Here is a 15129-nt window from a genome sequence, read left to right on the forward strand (position 1 = left end):
CCCCCCGAGATGTCCAGGGTGGGACCCTGTCACTCAGAGTGGGACCCTGTCTGTCACTGTGCGTGACGTCACAACCACAGCCTCCGGAACCCAGAATGACGGGTGTCTGCACGGAGATCATGGGGGTCCCAGTGGACGGACCCCCCCCCCCGTGGTCAGACACCTTATGTCTAGCAATGGAGTAGCCCTTAAACTTAACACTAGTTATTCCCAATGAAATACCAATTCTGGAACATCTTTTCTTACAGCTCCATGTTGTGCTGTCCATCTATTAGGGAGTGTTCATACTCCGTTTTTGTTTCCGTTTAGCGTATATATGTATTTTAGGGGAGGGGGGAGTATGTTTACAGATGCTACAAGCAGATAGTACTGGATGCTATTGTCTAAAATAAACAAACAAAAAAAACAATGTAATGTATACATTTTTTTGGGGAACAAAATAGCATGTTTTTGCCTGCACACAGCAACATTAAAGGGGTACTCTGGTGGAAAACAATTTTGTTTTAAATCAACTGGTGCCAGAAAGCTAAACAGATTTATAAATAACTTCTATTAAAAAATCTTAATCCTTCCAGTACTTATCAGCTGCTGTATGCTCCAGAGGAAGTTGTGTAGTTCTTTCCAGTATGACCCCAGTGCTCTCTGCTGACACCTCTGTCCATGTCAGGAACTGTCCAAAGCAAGATAGGTTCACTATGGGGATTTACTCCTGCTCTGGACAGTTCCTGACATGGACAGAGGTGTCAGCAGAGAGCACTGTGTTCAGACAGAAAAGAAATTCAAAAAGAAAAGAACTTCCTGATAAGTACTGGAAGGATTAAGATTTTAAATTGAAATTATTTACAAATCTGTTTTACTTTCTGGCACCAGTTGATTTAAAAAACATTTTTTCCACCGGAGTACCCCTTTAATGGTACTGTAACGGTTAAAAGGAGACAAAACGCAGGGTAAACACACCTTTATCACAGTATATTGGATTAGAGAAAGGAAGGATCATCCAGAACTCGGGATGCAGTTAAAGGTTTTTTTTTTGCTTTATTTGAAAGTCTTCAGACAATGGTCACAACAGAGTAAAGCGTCTGACGCGTTTCGCACTTGCATGCTTAATCGTAGACTCATCTTGACTTCTATTTACAATATAACTATGGAATCCAGACTAGAATCCCTAAATGACAGACCCCCTAGCCTAATACAGACTCACCTGTCCTCAATCCTGCAGCTTGTAGCACTCTTCACAACTGGGCACGCACTGACATTTGGGGTCCTCATGGCATCATTACGTTTCTGTCAGGCGTCAAGGTTGCTATAAATCTGACAGCAAGAATAGCACCGCGGACCCTAATGGGCCCCAACATCAATAAGGTGTCATCAATGTCATTAACCTTGAAAAATGAACAACACTTAAAGGGGTTTCCCTAGATCACAATATTGAAGGTCTGTCCTCTGGGTAGGCCATCAATACCAGATCGGTGGCCTATCGGTGGCTTTGTACGCGTGCACACTATCATGGCAGCCTTTTCCGGTTCAGAAACAACACAGTCGAGCTGTAGAATGATGTTACTGATCTGGTGCTGATCTTGATATAAAGCCGGCATTATAGTCTTGAGTTGGATTCACAATCCTGCCGGCTTCACACATTAATTCCGCCGGCTTTCCTTGCTGGCTCAGTCCAGGTAATTTCTGCTTTCTATGAAGTTGTCTTTACACTGGACGCAGTTGGGAAACAGTAACTACGCTACACGATAGTACCCACACAATATGGAAAATAATCTAATATTTATAAAACCGTAACATTTATAAGGTATATTCTTAAATATAAACACTTAAAGGATCTGTAACATAAGTCTCAACGTGTTTCCCCTTGTTTAAACAATATTGGGGTTCATCAGGGACACATCTGCAGGATTACCAAGATATCCAAAGATATGGCTGCACATATAAGGAGCGCCACACATGAACCCCTGATGAACCCCAATATTGTCTTTGTTGTTTAAATAGGGGGAAACACGTTGGGACTTACAGATACAGATTAGTCATTTAAAGGGGTACTCAGGTGGAAATAATTTTTTTTTAAATCAACTGGTGCCAAAAAGTTAAGCAGATTTTAAATTACTTCTATGAAAAAATCTTTACCCTTCCAGTACTTTTTAGCAGCTGTATGCTAAGGAGGAGATTCTTTTATTTTTGAATTTCTTTTTTGTCTTGTCCACAGTGCTCTCTGTTTACACCTCTGTCCGTGTGAGGAACTGTCCAGAGTAGCATAGGTTTGCTATGAGGATTTTCTCCTGCTATGGACAGTTCCTGGTACGGGCATCAGGTGTCAGCAGAGAGCACTGTAGACAAGACAAAAAAGAAATTAAAAAAGAAAAGAATTTCCTCTGTAGCATACAGCTGCTAAAATGTACTGGAAGGATAAATATTTTTTAATAGAAGTAATTTACAAATCTGTTTAACTTTCTGGCATCAGTTGATTTAAAAAAAAATGTTTTCCACCGGAGTACCCCTTTAAGTGTTTCATATGCAGGGGAATTGTGGATTGTTGATACTGTGGATGGGTAATTTTGGTATTATGACATTGTTTATATATGGTTACTTGACCCATCCCTATTAGTCATCTATAGCAGAGGTATCCTGGTATTTTTGTTTGACATTTGCACAACGCTTTGTGCTTTAAAGGGTTACTCCACTTCCCCAGCGTTCAGAAGATTTAGTTCCTAATGCTGAGTGCGGGCTTCGAGGGTCGCCATGCCCCTTGTGACGCCACACCCCTCGTGATGTCATGCCACACCTCCTCAATGCAGGTCTATGAGTCCATAGACTTGCATTGAGAAGGCGTGACATGACATCATGAGGGGGCGTTGCGACCCTCGAAGCCCGCACCCAGCATTGGGAACTAAATGTTCCGAAAGCTGGGGCTGTGGAGTACCCCTTTAAGGACAACTTATTTAAGAATATACCTATGAACTATTACGATTTAATAGAGTCATATTTCTCACAATTCTGTGATGTCCTTCTCTAGCTCTATACTTATCACATGATCTTACTGCCTGTGAGATTATTCATTAAAAAAAAGCCTTTATTAGATATATAATTGATTACATAATAAAATCAATTAAAAATGAGGTGGTCTGCATACCGAAGAAATAAAAGAGAGATGGCTACATATAATGGCATATCAAGCATGTACTGTATATGCGCATGCGGCTGTGTAGAAAGTCCCCTAAACTTTATTGACTGCTATCATACTAGTCTGAGTAGCATAGACTCCCCACAATACACACAAATCCTATTAAAGTCAATAAAAAGGCAAAAACAATAACACAATACCCATAAAGACCACAGCATTTAGTCACAACACGTGTTTCACTGATGCTTCTTCTGGGGGTGTCTGATTGTTTTTATAAGATACCTTTAAGGTAACAAATGGCCACTTTTCTATGATATGCAGCGCTTATACATCCCAATAAAACAGCCATCATCTGGTGATACTTCATCTTTAAAGCATTACAAAAAAAAAGTTTAAAAAATGGCTCCAGCAGCGCGTTTCAATCACAATGGTAATACCCAGTAGGAGCATTTTTTTAATCTCCTTTTTAATGCCTTCAAAATGAGGTATTAATAAATAATTGTGGTTGTAGGCAGACTTATGAGTTCTGGATATCTTCGATTTGATGTAACTATTCAACATTTACACTGCCTAAGAATTGCAGAGTTTTTGTAAATCAGGGCCTTTATTACTGCATCATAGCACATATAGGGTGTGGCAGCAGTAAAGTATAATATGCAAGTTTTACAACATCTGGCGGGGAGGCACAGTTTTAGACCATTGTTTTAAATAGAGTTGGGGGCCCAAATGGACGGGCCCATTTGTGTATCAGCATTGGAGTCACTGGAGGTTCTTCTCATGGGCCAGACTGACTGTTAGGGTCACGTCAGGTGGTGGATCCTCTGGGACTGTGTGGATGATGACGTGAGCCGTGCCAGGGAGGGGAGTCTAAGGTGCCACTGGTTTTCCCCAGAGCCCCCCACAAAGTGGGATGGACTTGCTGCGGCAGGTGGCACCCCGGCACGGCTCGTCCACACAGGTTTCTGGGATGTGGCGTGGCACAAAAGGAAACTGGCATGACAAGGTCAAGGTAGCAGAAGGTCAGGGCAGGTGGCACAGGTGCAGGGTCAGGTAACGGAACAAGGATCAGGAACACGGATATCAGGAACACAGTAAGCTTCCACTAGGGCACAAGGCAACAAAGATCCGGCAGGGAACAAAGGGAGGAGCTGATACTTAAAGACAGGGTGCAGGTGTAGACACTTAATTAAATGAGTACTGGCCCTTTAAATTAAAGAGCTCTGGCGCGCGCCCTAGGAGACGGGGGCACGCGCGCCGGGGGCTGCAAGAACAGGAAGATCATGGAGGTGGGTGACAGGCGTGGATTCACAAGCGGGTGCGTCCCAGCGTGTCTGGCCGGAGCACAGATGTTACAGTGACCCTGATCATATCCACCATATCTGTTTTAGAAAATAAGGAAATACCCAAGGCCTCCTGCAAATACATGAAGCAGGGAGCATTGAGGATTCACGGAATCCTTCACCCCACACCACCTAGCTCACTTACTGTCAGAGTTAATGGAGCCATTATGGCTTACTAAATAATTGAACCGAATAGGATGCGGCCCTCCAGGCGGTGATTTGAAGTTGGGGATTGTTTTGCAAGCACAGTGAGTTGCCAATGTTTCAACCTTTTCAGGATATCCTTAAATATCTATAGTTTAAAGAGATGTCAGGTACAAAAGACCAATTTTCCAAAAGCCTTTTTTAGGGCCTTCTACAATAAAAGAGGGGATTCCTCAATCGAAACCTGCATTAAAATAACCTTCGGCAGAGATCAGCTACAAAGAATCGCTTGTCGCTCTCTCTGGGGACCCAGTATGTCTGTGCTTTATACAGACAGTCCATTTAATTTAATGGGTACCATGTTTTTTGTGACTTTTTAAACTAATGTGCTATCTTCAGTGGGGTGCTGACGCCCAGTATCCCCAACAAAAGTTAGTGTAGTTCATCATATAGTGTCTGAACCTGTGTTTCATGGTGGTCTCGCAATTTTTATGTGATCTTTTATGTTCGTGTTTAGCAGCATACAAAATTAGTGTTGTCTCGGGCCTTTGCCAGCTTGCAGTGTGGCCCCGAGACATTACATCACTACTCAGGTGTTGAAAGGGAGCATGGCAGCGCTTCAATGGGTGAAGCGACCACTGGGTGGGAGATCATTCTCCACAGGGCTGCAGGGAATTGTAGTTTCCAGCACAGCACACATGGAAGGGAGCCTAGCTGTACTGCAATGGGTGGGGTGGCTGATGTGTGGGAGGGAGAAAAGTAATCTCCCACCTAGAAACAAGAGATCCTGGGAATTGTAATTGAAGATAGGCCACAGGAAGAGGAAATAGCCGGTTCACACACAAAAAAAAAAACAGCAGTGTGTTGAGGGGACAGAAGACATGGCTATTTACCACCAACACAAGCACAGATCCTTGGTAAGCATGTCCATTACTGTCTGGCAGGTAATTAGTAAAGTCACCTTATGTTGGAAACCCCTTTAAAGTGTTGGCTTTGTCCATTGCATAGAGACTTTACAGAGCTCCTATACACTTCAGTGGGACCTGATCTGCAGTAACCTATCACGGCCACTACACAATGAAAGAACTTAAGTCAGCTGATCTGCCGCACAGCTGATTATCGTTGGTACCAGATGTTGCCATCCCCATTATCCTCAGGATAGACCATCATTATAAAAGTCCTTAATAATTCTTGGAATGTCCCACTATTTGCCAGGTTCCCCAATAAATTACAGTCACAGACTTAGGGTTCCAAAAACTTGATAATATATGTTAAGCTCATATTTATAGATACCCACCTTAACTTCTCTGACATTTGAAATACATGTATGTCAAAAAGTCAAGACAGGGACTATGAAGAGGGCTCAGGAGCTGAACCCGCTTTGGATGCGGCGAATGTTGGCCGACACCAATCATCAATGGTTGGGATCAGACATAGGATTATTTACTTAAAGGGGTACTCCGCTGTTCACTGTTTGGAACAAACTGTTCTGAACGCTGGAACCGACGCCAGGAGCCCGTGACATCATAGCCCCGCCCCCTCATGATATCATGCCCCGCCCCATCAATGCAAGTCTATGGGAGGGGGCATGACGGCTGTCACGCCCCCTCCCATAAACTTGCATTGAGGGGGTAGGGTGTGACGTCATGAGGGGGCAGGGCTATGACGTCACAAGCTCCCAACGCCGGCTCCAGCGTTCGGAACAGTTTGTTCCAAACCCTGAGCAACTGAGTACCCCTTTAAAGCTCCTCCCATTCATGTTGGGGCAGAAAGGTGGAGGCCTTTGTGGATTTTGTGAAGAGAGGCGGAGGAGGAACCTACTGATAATTCAGTCTACAAGTCACATAGTGGTTAATAGCATTAATTCTCATGTACATACATGACAGCCCCCTGTATGCTTTTATTATACTGTTTTTTTATATACTGTTTTTTCATTATACAATTTTTTTTTACTATACTTTTTTTATTATACTGTTTTTTTCATGATACAATTTTTTTATTATACTGTTTTTTTCATTATACAAATTTTTTTATTATACTGTTTTTTCATTATACAGTTTTTTTTATTATACTGTTATTTTATTATACTATTTTTTTTTATTATACTGTTGTCAGGAGCTCATATTCAGTTTCTTCAGGATGGTCAGCTCTAGTATCAGTGAATTATATTATATTTTATTACTATATTCTACCAACCCAGACCAGCCTCCAATAGCCACAACTACAGTACAGAACGCATGTACTGTAATAGATTTTTTTCATTCACCCTGAAGGAATTACAAAAATACTCCTCCTGGCCCATAAGAATGTCTAGAATCCAGTGGTTTTTTTAAGGGAAGCTGCTCCTCAGCAATGCAATCATGTTGAAGCAGATTGGTGAGGGCTTTTGTGGATGGGAGTCCTCCCACTGCCGGGGCCATAGTGTCAGCTACTGCACTACTGCAGGTTATGTTGAACCAACATGACATTTACTAACATGAACAGAAATTAAAGGGGTTATCCAGGAATAAGAAAAAAAGACCTATTTTCTATCAAAGATCTCTCCCTGTGTGTCTCCACTTTGGGTGTGGTATTACAACTTGGCTCCATTCACTTCAGTAAAACCGAGCTGCAGAACCGCACCCAACCTGGAAACAGACAGGGAGTGGTCTTTGAAAGAAATTATCTCTGTTTTTCGATTCCTGGATAACCCTTTAAGCTTTTCTTCATGTTAGGCAACACGGTTCAGTCTGCTATCCTAGTTTTGACTTTGTGCTCTAGGATTTGACTTCAGCAAGAAAAAAGCACATTGAATCAGAGATCACAAAAATAAAAATATTCAATTTCTTTAGCTTAAAGGGGTACTCCGCCCCTAGACATCTTATCCCCTATCCAAAGGATAGGGGACAAGATGTCTGATCGAGGGGGGTACTATGTCTGATCGAGGGGGGTACTGCTGCTGGGGACGCCCACGATCTCGGCTGCGACACGCCAGACATCCGGTGCACGGAGCGAACTTTGCTCCGTGCCAGATGACTGTCGATGCATGGCAGAGGCTCGTGTCGTCGCGGTCACGCCCCTGCTCATGACATCACGGCCATACCCCCTTAATGCAAGTCTATGGAAAGGGGTGAGACTGCTGTCACCCCCCCTCTCATAGACTTGCATTAAGGTGGCATGGCCGTGACGTGACGAGCCTCCAGCACTGCACCCAATGCTCTAAACAAATGCTGGGTGCAGCGGAGAGATCACGGGGGCCCTCAGCAGTGGGACCCCCGTGATCAGACATCATATCCCATATCCTTTGGATAGGGGATAAGATGTCTGGGGGGCAGAGTACCCCTTTACGAAGCTCTTGGGTCGCTTTTGTGGAAAATTTAGCATCCTTGTCCATCTATACTGTAAATCTCCATCTTATTATCTTTGCAGTTGACCAAATCGGAGCAGATAATACAGATCTGGACACTTCAGAACTCATCCTACTACAGTCACATCACCAACAAACACCACCTAACCAGCTCCACTGGCACCACACATGACAGTGCCATAACACTGCTCCACCATGTGTGACACCTAACGTGGTGTCTGGAGCCTTCCCTTTTCTTCTTCTAACTGTTCTCTTGCCATGTTTCTGGTACAAGATAATCTTCATTTTATCAGTGAAAAGACTCTTCTTCCATAACTACTTTCTAGTAAAGTTCTTGAGTGTTACCTGTGGTTTAATCTTGAGATAAACCCTCTAGATTGTAGATTTCGACAATGATTATGCCAACCTCGTTGAGAGAGTTCTTGACTTGGCTAGATGTTGTGAAGGAGTTTATGTAACTAAAAACGAATCCTCCATTTTACTTGTCTTCCATTCTTTTCCAGGCCCTCTGGTGCTGCCAAGCTCACCAGTGGTTTTCCTTAATAAGTTGTTGATTTGGCAACTTTAGCCTAATGATGGCCTCCTTCAGCCTAATGATGGCCTCCTTCAGCCTACGGATGGGCTCCTTCAGCCTAATGATGGCCTCCTTCAGCCTTATGATGGCCTTCTTCATCCTAATGATGGCCTCCTTCAGCCTTATAATGGCCTTCTTCATCCTAATGATGGCCTCCTTCAGCCTAATGATGGCCTCCTTCTTCCTAATGATGGCCTCCTTCAGCCTAATGATGGCCTCCTTCAGCCTAAGGATAGCCTTCTTGAGCCCAAGGATGGCCTCCTTCAGCCTAATGATGGCCTCCTTCAGCCAAGGATGTCCTTCTTTAGCCCAAGGTGGCCTCATCCAGCCTAATGATGGCCTCCTCCAGCCTAATGATGGCCTCCTTCAGCCTAATGATGGCCTTCTTCAGCCTAATGATTGCCTCCTTTAGCCTAATGATGGCCTTCTTCATCCTAATGATGGCCTCTTTCAGCCTAATAATGGCCTCCCTCACTTGCATTGACACTATGTATTGTAAATTCTCATGAACAGCTATGAAATGGGAATTCCAAACTTAGAATCAACTTCTAAACCTTTAATCTCTGTTATGAAATAAGAAGGTAACAGGCTACTCCGGACCATGAAAATGCTTATCAGTCAATTGGTTAATTGCTTTTGAGCATGTAAAAATAGAGGGACTGGTGGTAGTTCATATGTTGTTTACTCAATATTTCTGTTAACCCTTAAATGAAAGGGGTTGTTTCAGGAAAGATTTTTTTTCTCAAAAAACGGTCCCAGATGCTATAAATAAATAAATAAAAAATAAATGAAACATACTCACCTGTCCGATCCTCCACCTTTGCCAATATCACAGCTTCCGATCCCTAATGCTCTCCGCTTCTTCTTGTGTCTAGTATCCTGCTTACCAGGCAGAAACTGCACACTCAGCCAATTACTGGCAACAGCGGTGACCCGCCTCATCCAATGATTGGTTAAGCAGGCAGACCCCGCAGGACTGGTATGTTTTTGGACACAAGAAGTAGCAGAAAGCACTGGGGACCTGGAGTCATTGGAAAGGCAACGGTGGGGGATCAGGGCAAGTGAGTATGCTTTCTTTTGTAGCATTTAGGGCCTGGACAACCCCTTTAGGCTGATAGTTTATACTTTAGTCACGTATTGATGATTTACAAATCCACTGTGGTGATAGACAGATGCTACATAATAAAAACTCTGTCACAGTCCATATACTTGTAGATCAAACTGTGCATCCTCTGAAACACTATGAGACAATCTAACATGCTTGCAGGACGGATTCTTATAAAATGTCAGTACACTGTGATGTACAGTAAATCATTATTACTACTGTAGGTGACACTAAAGTCATAGAGGTAGGTGCATGGAAAGTACAGGTATGTTCTGGAGTCAATAGGAATTTATGGGCTCTTTTAAAGGGAATCTGTCATCAGTTAGGACATAACAATAGTGTGAAGAAAGCTTAAAGGGAATCTGTCATCAGTTTCATCTGCACTAACCTGGCAATACAGACAGGTAGTGCAGGTGACACTGATGACAACCATACTTACCTGATCCTGTTCCGTGCTCTGGTTCTCCCACAATCTTCCGCAGTATCCTCCATTCCAGGGCTTCCTTGGAGCATGGGCGGAGCTTCCTGATGTCACCGCTGCTGGTTAAATGCTGGCAGCGGGATCCAGCAGAGAAGCAGCAGCGGTGACGTCAGGAAGCTCCGCCCATGCTCCAAAAATATAGCGGGAGAACCAGAGCATGGAATGGGATTAGGTATGGTTGTCATCAGTGTCACCGGCACCAATGATGAATTCCTTTAACAAGGTCCTAATTGGCCTATATGTTTGTGAAGTCGCGGTGGATGATGTAGTTATGATGTAACTTTCGCCGGCATATATGGCTTTATGTGCCGGTGAAACCAGCGGGTCTTTTGTGGGTATGGTTTGAGCGTGGTTTTCTAGATTTGCGCAAAGGCCATTCTAGCGGGACCTGGCGCAGGTAGCCGGGCTTGTCAGTCAGTGTGTACCCCACATTAGCTCCGTAAATAATAGCCGGCATTTATTAAAAGCTGCAGACATCTTAATAAATGCCGACCAGCTGCATCGCACACACAATAGCACGCCGCACAGGTGAAAAAAAAAACAAAAGGCGCACGTTAATAAATGACCCCCATGGTATTCAGCACAATCTGTCACCATAGCTGAATGTTAGCTTAATATTTTTGTTAAACACTTTTTTTTTTTTTTCATACTTACGGAGTGTGAAAAATCTGATAAACAATCCCAGGAAATAAATGCCATTGGGAATAATTACTAAGCGTGTAAAGGTGTAAAATCACAAATGTGCCATAACCCACCGTGATGAAAATGGAGATTAACTTTAATGAATGTTCTTTAAGATTCTCTGAGATTGCTTTCTTACTCTCGCATCCAGTGATTGTAAGTGCCTACTGAGTCTATTGGCACCGTTCTCTATGATGCCAGTATTGATGTCTTTAGTGTCAGAATCCCATAGTACACATTTTACGGTGAGTTTTTTAAATTCATTTAGTTCCAAATTGGCTGAGGGGAAAAAAAAGTCCAAATACGCTTGACAGTGGGAAACCCCGATGTAGCTGTCAAAATGAAGAACAGTTAAGCATTAATCTGGAGCTTTTTTAGGGGCATCTGTATCTAGCAAACATATCTTTGTTAGGCAGTCACCGGAGCATTTTTGGCAAGCATGTACAGAGAGCATTTATGGTAGACATATTGTCATGAGACATCTGCGGTTGGCATAATATTATGGGTAGCTGTGGATGGCATATTGTTGTAGAACATCTGTGGCTGGCTATATCTATGCTGGTCCATTGTTTGGGAAGTAGCTATAAAAATAGCGATATAAAAAAGCTCGAGGGGGTCCTTTAGGTATTTTATCTACTAAGCATGGTCATTTCAAATAACTTCCCACCATTTGATAGACTACATGTTTACTAACCTATTTGTAAATAATTTAATTTACCAAAAATGGCTCCTTAAAAAAATAGGCCCTAAAGTCTTGGGTCGCTTACCTGCGAACTGCTGTTAGGGGAATTCTCTCTCTAGCAGTAGAGAGACCAAAACTGAACACAGGAAGTGGGGGCATAGCTTAGATTGTGCAGGGAAAGCATGGACTGTGTGAATGCAATCTGAACCTGTCTGCGTCCTTCAGATGGTCCACACTGTGCTTGAAAAGTGGAATCAAGTTCTAATCTAGACAGTTGTTCCTTGTGTAGCTTGTGTAGATGCACCTTACCTGACAAAGAGTCCAGTGAACGTAAAAAGCCAGTCCATCAATAACCCCTTCTCTCCCCACATGCCACCTACTGTAGTGTACTCTAAATTATCCCCATCCACAGTGCCAGTCTGTTCAGTCCAATGTACTATGTCCAGCACTATGTCATGGCATAACATTGAGAAGTAGATGCTGTGATTTGTGAGAAGTATAGAAAAGGAAGTCCAGGTGTGAGTAGTGCTGGCAAACAGCCCAGCTCTGGTCCTGCCCTATGAAATGGAAGGAATGAGCATAACTGCATGCCATGGTGGGCACTTTCGGGATCCCAATAACAGCAGTGATAGCTCAAAAATCGTCTTGTGTAACAAAACCATGAAGGTTATTTAAATTCTTTTGAATTTACAGGAATGCTTTTATAACCTAATGCTGGAGGGTACGGTATAAAGGGAATATTCAATCTGCTCAGTAACTTTTCACAAATACACCGTCTGCATTCCCATTTTACTACTACTTTCTGGAACTGGTGTGCACTGGTTTGCACATTTATTTACCATCTTGCTCATATCAAGTATTATACATATTTATACACTTTGCAAGGCTGAAAAATACATATATTTCCCTATTTCGATTTATTCTGGATATGTTGATTTCAAAGTAGGCAAAACCAATCCCTATGAGTTTGTAGAGTTATGTACTGGCAGCGTCTACAGGCAAAACCTCCTACTATAGTAACAGATGTATTTGTACAAGCAGCCATCAGGCCGACATAAAATGCCAGGGTTGAATTTAACTATTTCTGGCATTGAATCCTTTTTTGTACCTTCTGTTTTGAGAACTACTCTCAGGAAAACCAATATTACATTATTCTGAAGCGTTGATCGTTCTATACGAGAACCATTCTACAGTCTTGCTGGTAGACCCTGATCCTTCCCCGGTCTTTGACGTGTATCTTTTTTCTGTGTTGTCTCACATTGTCATAGTAGAGTTCCTTCCACAGGTCGCAGTCACTGTGACATTACTTGGTCTCCAAGGGAACCAAATGATTTTGTTCTACTTAAAGCGTTCAGTCAAAAATGGAAGGTTCAGCTCTTGTCTTCCATACTCCACTATATGTAAGAAACATTGTCCTATATTTGTCTTTGCTTCGGTTCTTCTGATTCGTATTAACTTCAATTTAATCTTCACAGATTCACTCGGACTCGGATGAAGGAGATGGTTCTATTAAATACACGATTTCTGGAGAGGGAGCTGGCTCCATCTTTATCATCGATGAATACACTGGAGATATACATGCCACTGAGCGTTTGGACCGGGAGCACAAGACCTTCTACACCCTCCGTGCCCAGGCCAGGGACAGGGACAACGACAGACTCCTCGAGCCAGAGTCTGAATTCATTATTAAAGTGCAGGACATTAATGACAGTGAACCAAGGTTCTTACAGGCTCCATACATTGGAAGTGTCCCTGAGCTATCTCCTGTTGGTAAGTCCCTAGGTAGGGTGGGTGGAACTAGCAATATAATTTGGATACCGATGAACACACGTTGCAGGAGCGGGCGTTAGTGGAACACACACCCTGCAGGAATGGGCGGTTATGGTCAGAAATCCAGTGGGAGCGAGCGGGAATGGAACACACACCCTGCAAGAGCGGGCAGTAATGGTCAGAAATCCAGTGGGAAAGGGCAGGAATTGAACCCACACCCTGCAGGAACAGGCGGTAATGGTCAGAAATCCAGTGGAAACAGACGGGAGTTGGACACACACCTTGCAGGGGCATGCGGTAATGGTCAGAAATCCAGTGGAAACAGATGAGAGTTGGACACACATCTTGCAGGAACGGGAGGTGATAGTCAGAAATCCAGTGGGAGCGAGGTTCAGAAAACAGTTGCGCGCAGGGCTCTAGGATGAACCACAAATGGTGAGCAGAATTAAGAAGCTTTCTTCTATCTTCCTAACAGGAACATCTGTCATGGCAGTGTCAGCATTTGATGCAGATGACCCAGCCTATGGAAGTAGCGCAAGAGTGGTATATAGCGTCTTAGAGGGGGAGAAGCACTTTACCGTGGACAGCAACACAGGTAAGAGCTGGTCATATGTGTGTCACCTGGTGAGAGCAACCACAATGGTATTGATATTGGTAAGGAACTGTAGAAATGGTTGGCCAAACAAACCCCTATTATGGGGAACCTCACTAGACTAACCTTCTCAGTGAAGCCAGCCCCAATAAGCAGCTAACCTTATTTATATGGGTACATTCAAATATCTATGGAAATATCATAATTTACATTTCCCACCTACTGTATTTCCCCTGGATCCTTTACCCATCATTCTGCAGATGTATTAGGGTACCCATATACTTTGAGGATTACTATGAATTTCCATGGTTTATTATAGGAATTCCTGCAGATTCGTACACGCACGCTTAATCTTAGGTTGTGTTTAGATCTGCGTCAGAGATTCTGTTAGGTCAAATACAGGGCAAGACAGAGCTTTACTGTACCAGGCACCATGACGTCAACCCTGACGGAACACATTAATGTCAATGGGTTCCATTAGGTACCATTGGTATCCTGCATCCAAAGAGAAAGTCCAGCACTGCAGGAATAAAAGACTTTTTATTTCATCCATTAATATATATATATATATATATATATATATTATAGTTCTTTTCAGTCTGACCCCAGTGCTCTCTGCTGAGACCTTTGTACGTGTCAGAAACTGTCCAAAGCAGGAGAGGTTTTCTATGGGGATTTGCTCCTACTCTGGACAGTTCTTGACATGGACAGAGGTGGCAGCAGAGAGCACTGTGGTCAGACTGAAAAGAACTACACAACTTGCTCTGGAGCATACAGCAGCTGATAAGTACTGGAAGGATTAAAGCGTTACTGTCATTAGTAAGCATTTCTTTTTTTTAAATGCTTAAATCAGTGTAGTAATGTGCCCTAAGACCTGTATGCATAATAATATGCATCTGTTAATTTGTAAAATACATTTTGATCTATGTATAAATGTGATCAGTCTTCTGAATTCCTCTCAAAGGCTGGGGGCGTTTTCCCTTGAGTATGATGAGCTCCTCTCCTCCCCCCTCCATCCGGTCCTCCCCCCTGCCTTGTCATGAGGTCTGCACAAACATTTTTACACTTGTTCAGCTTTCTACCTACATGCATGCTCTATATAACTCTAATGCAGCCATGTGAAACTATATGGTGCAAGGACAGAAGAAAAACCTGCATTTTGTGCTAAAAATATTAAGATTTTTACATTTTCACAGCTGTGTGACCAAAGTGCATGCTTTCTATAACCCTAAAGCAGCCATGGGAACCTAAATGGTGCAAACATACAAGAAGTAAGTTCATAAAATG

General features: G+C 43.0%; 1 protein-coding gene across 3 annotated transcripts in view; it reads left to right on the forward strand.

The window, feature by feature from the left end:
- The window catches only part of CDH22 (cadherin 22), a 257926-nt gene that overhangs the window by 190763 nt on the left and 52034 nt on the right, over nt 1–15129 (forward strand). For all 3 annotated transcript variants that reach the window (XM_056550688.1, XM_056550686.1, XM_056550685.1), the window contains 2 exons: nt 12956–13250; nt 13726–13845. In XM_056550688.1, coding sequence (XP_056406663.1) covers nt 12956–13250; nt 13726–13845 — 415 coding nt within the window. The remainder of the gene's footprint in view (nt 1–12955; nt 13251–13725; nt 13846–15129) is intronic.

The sequence above is a fragment of the Hyla sarda genome, chromosome 13 (assembly GCF_029499605.1).
Source record: "Hyla sarda isolate aHylSar1 chromosome 13, aHylSar1.hap1, whole genome shotgun sequence".
Classification (NCBI taxonomy): domain Eukaryota; kingdom Metazoa; phylum Chordata; class Amphibia; order Anura; family Hylidae; genus Hyla; species Hyla sarda.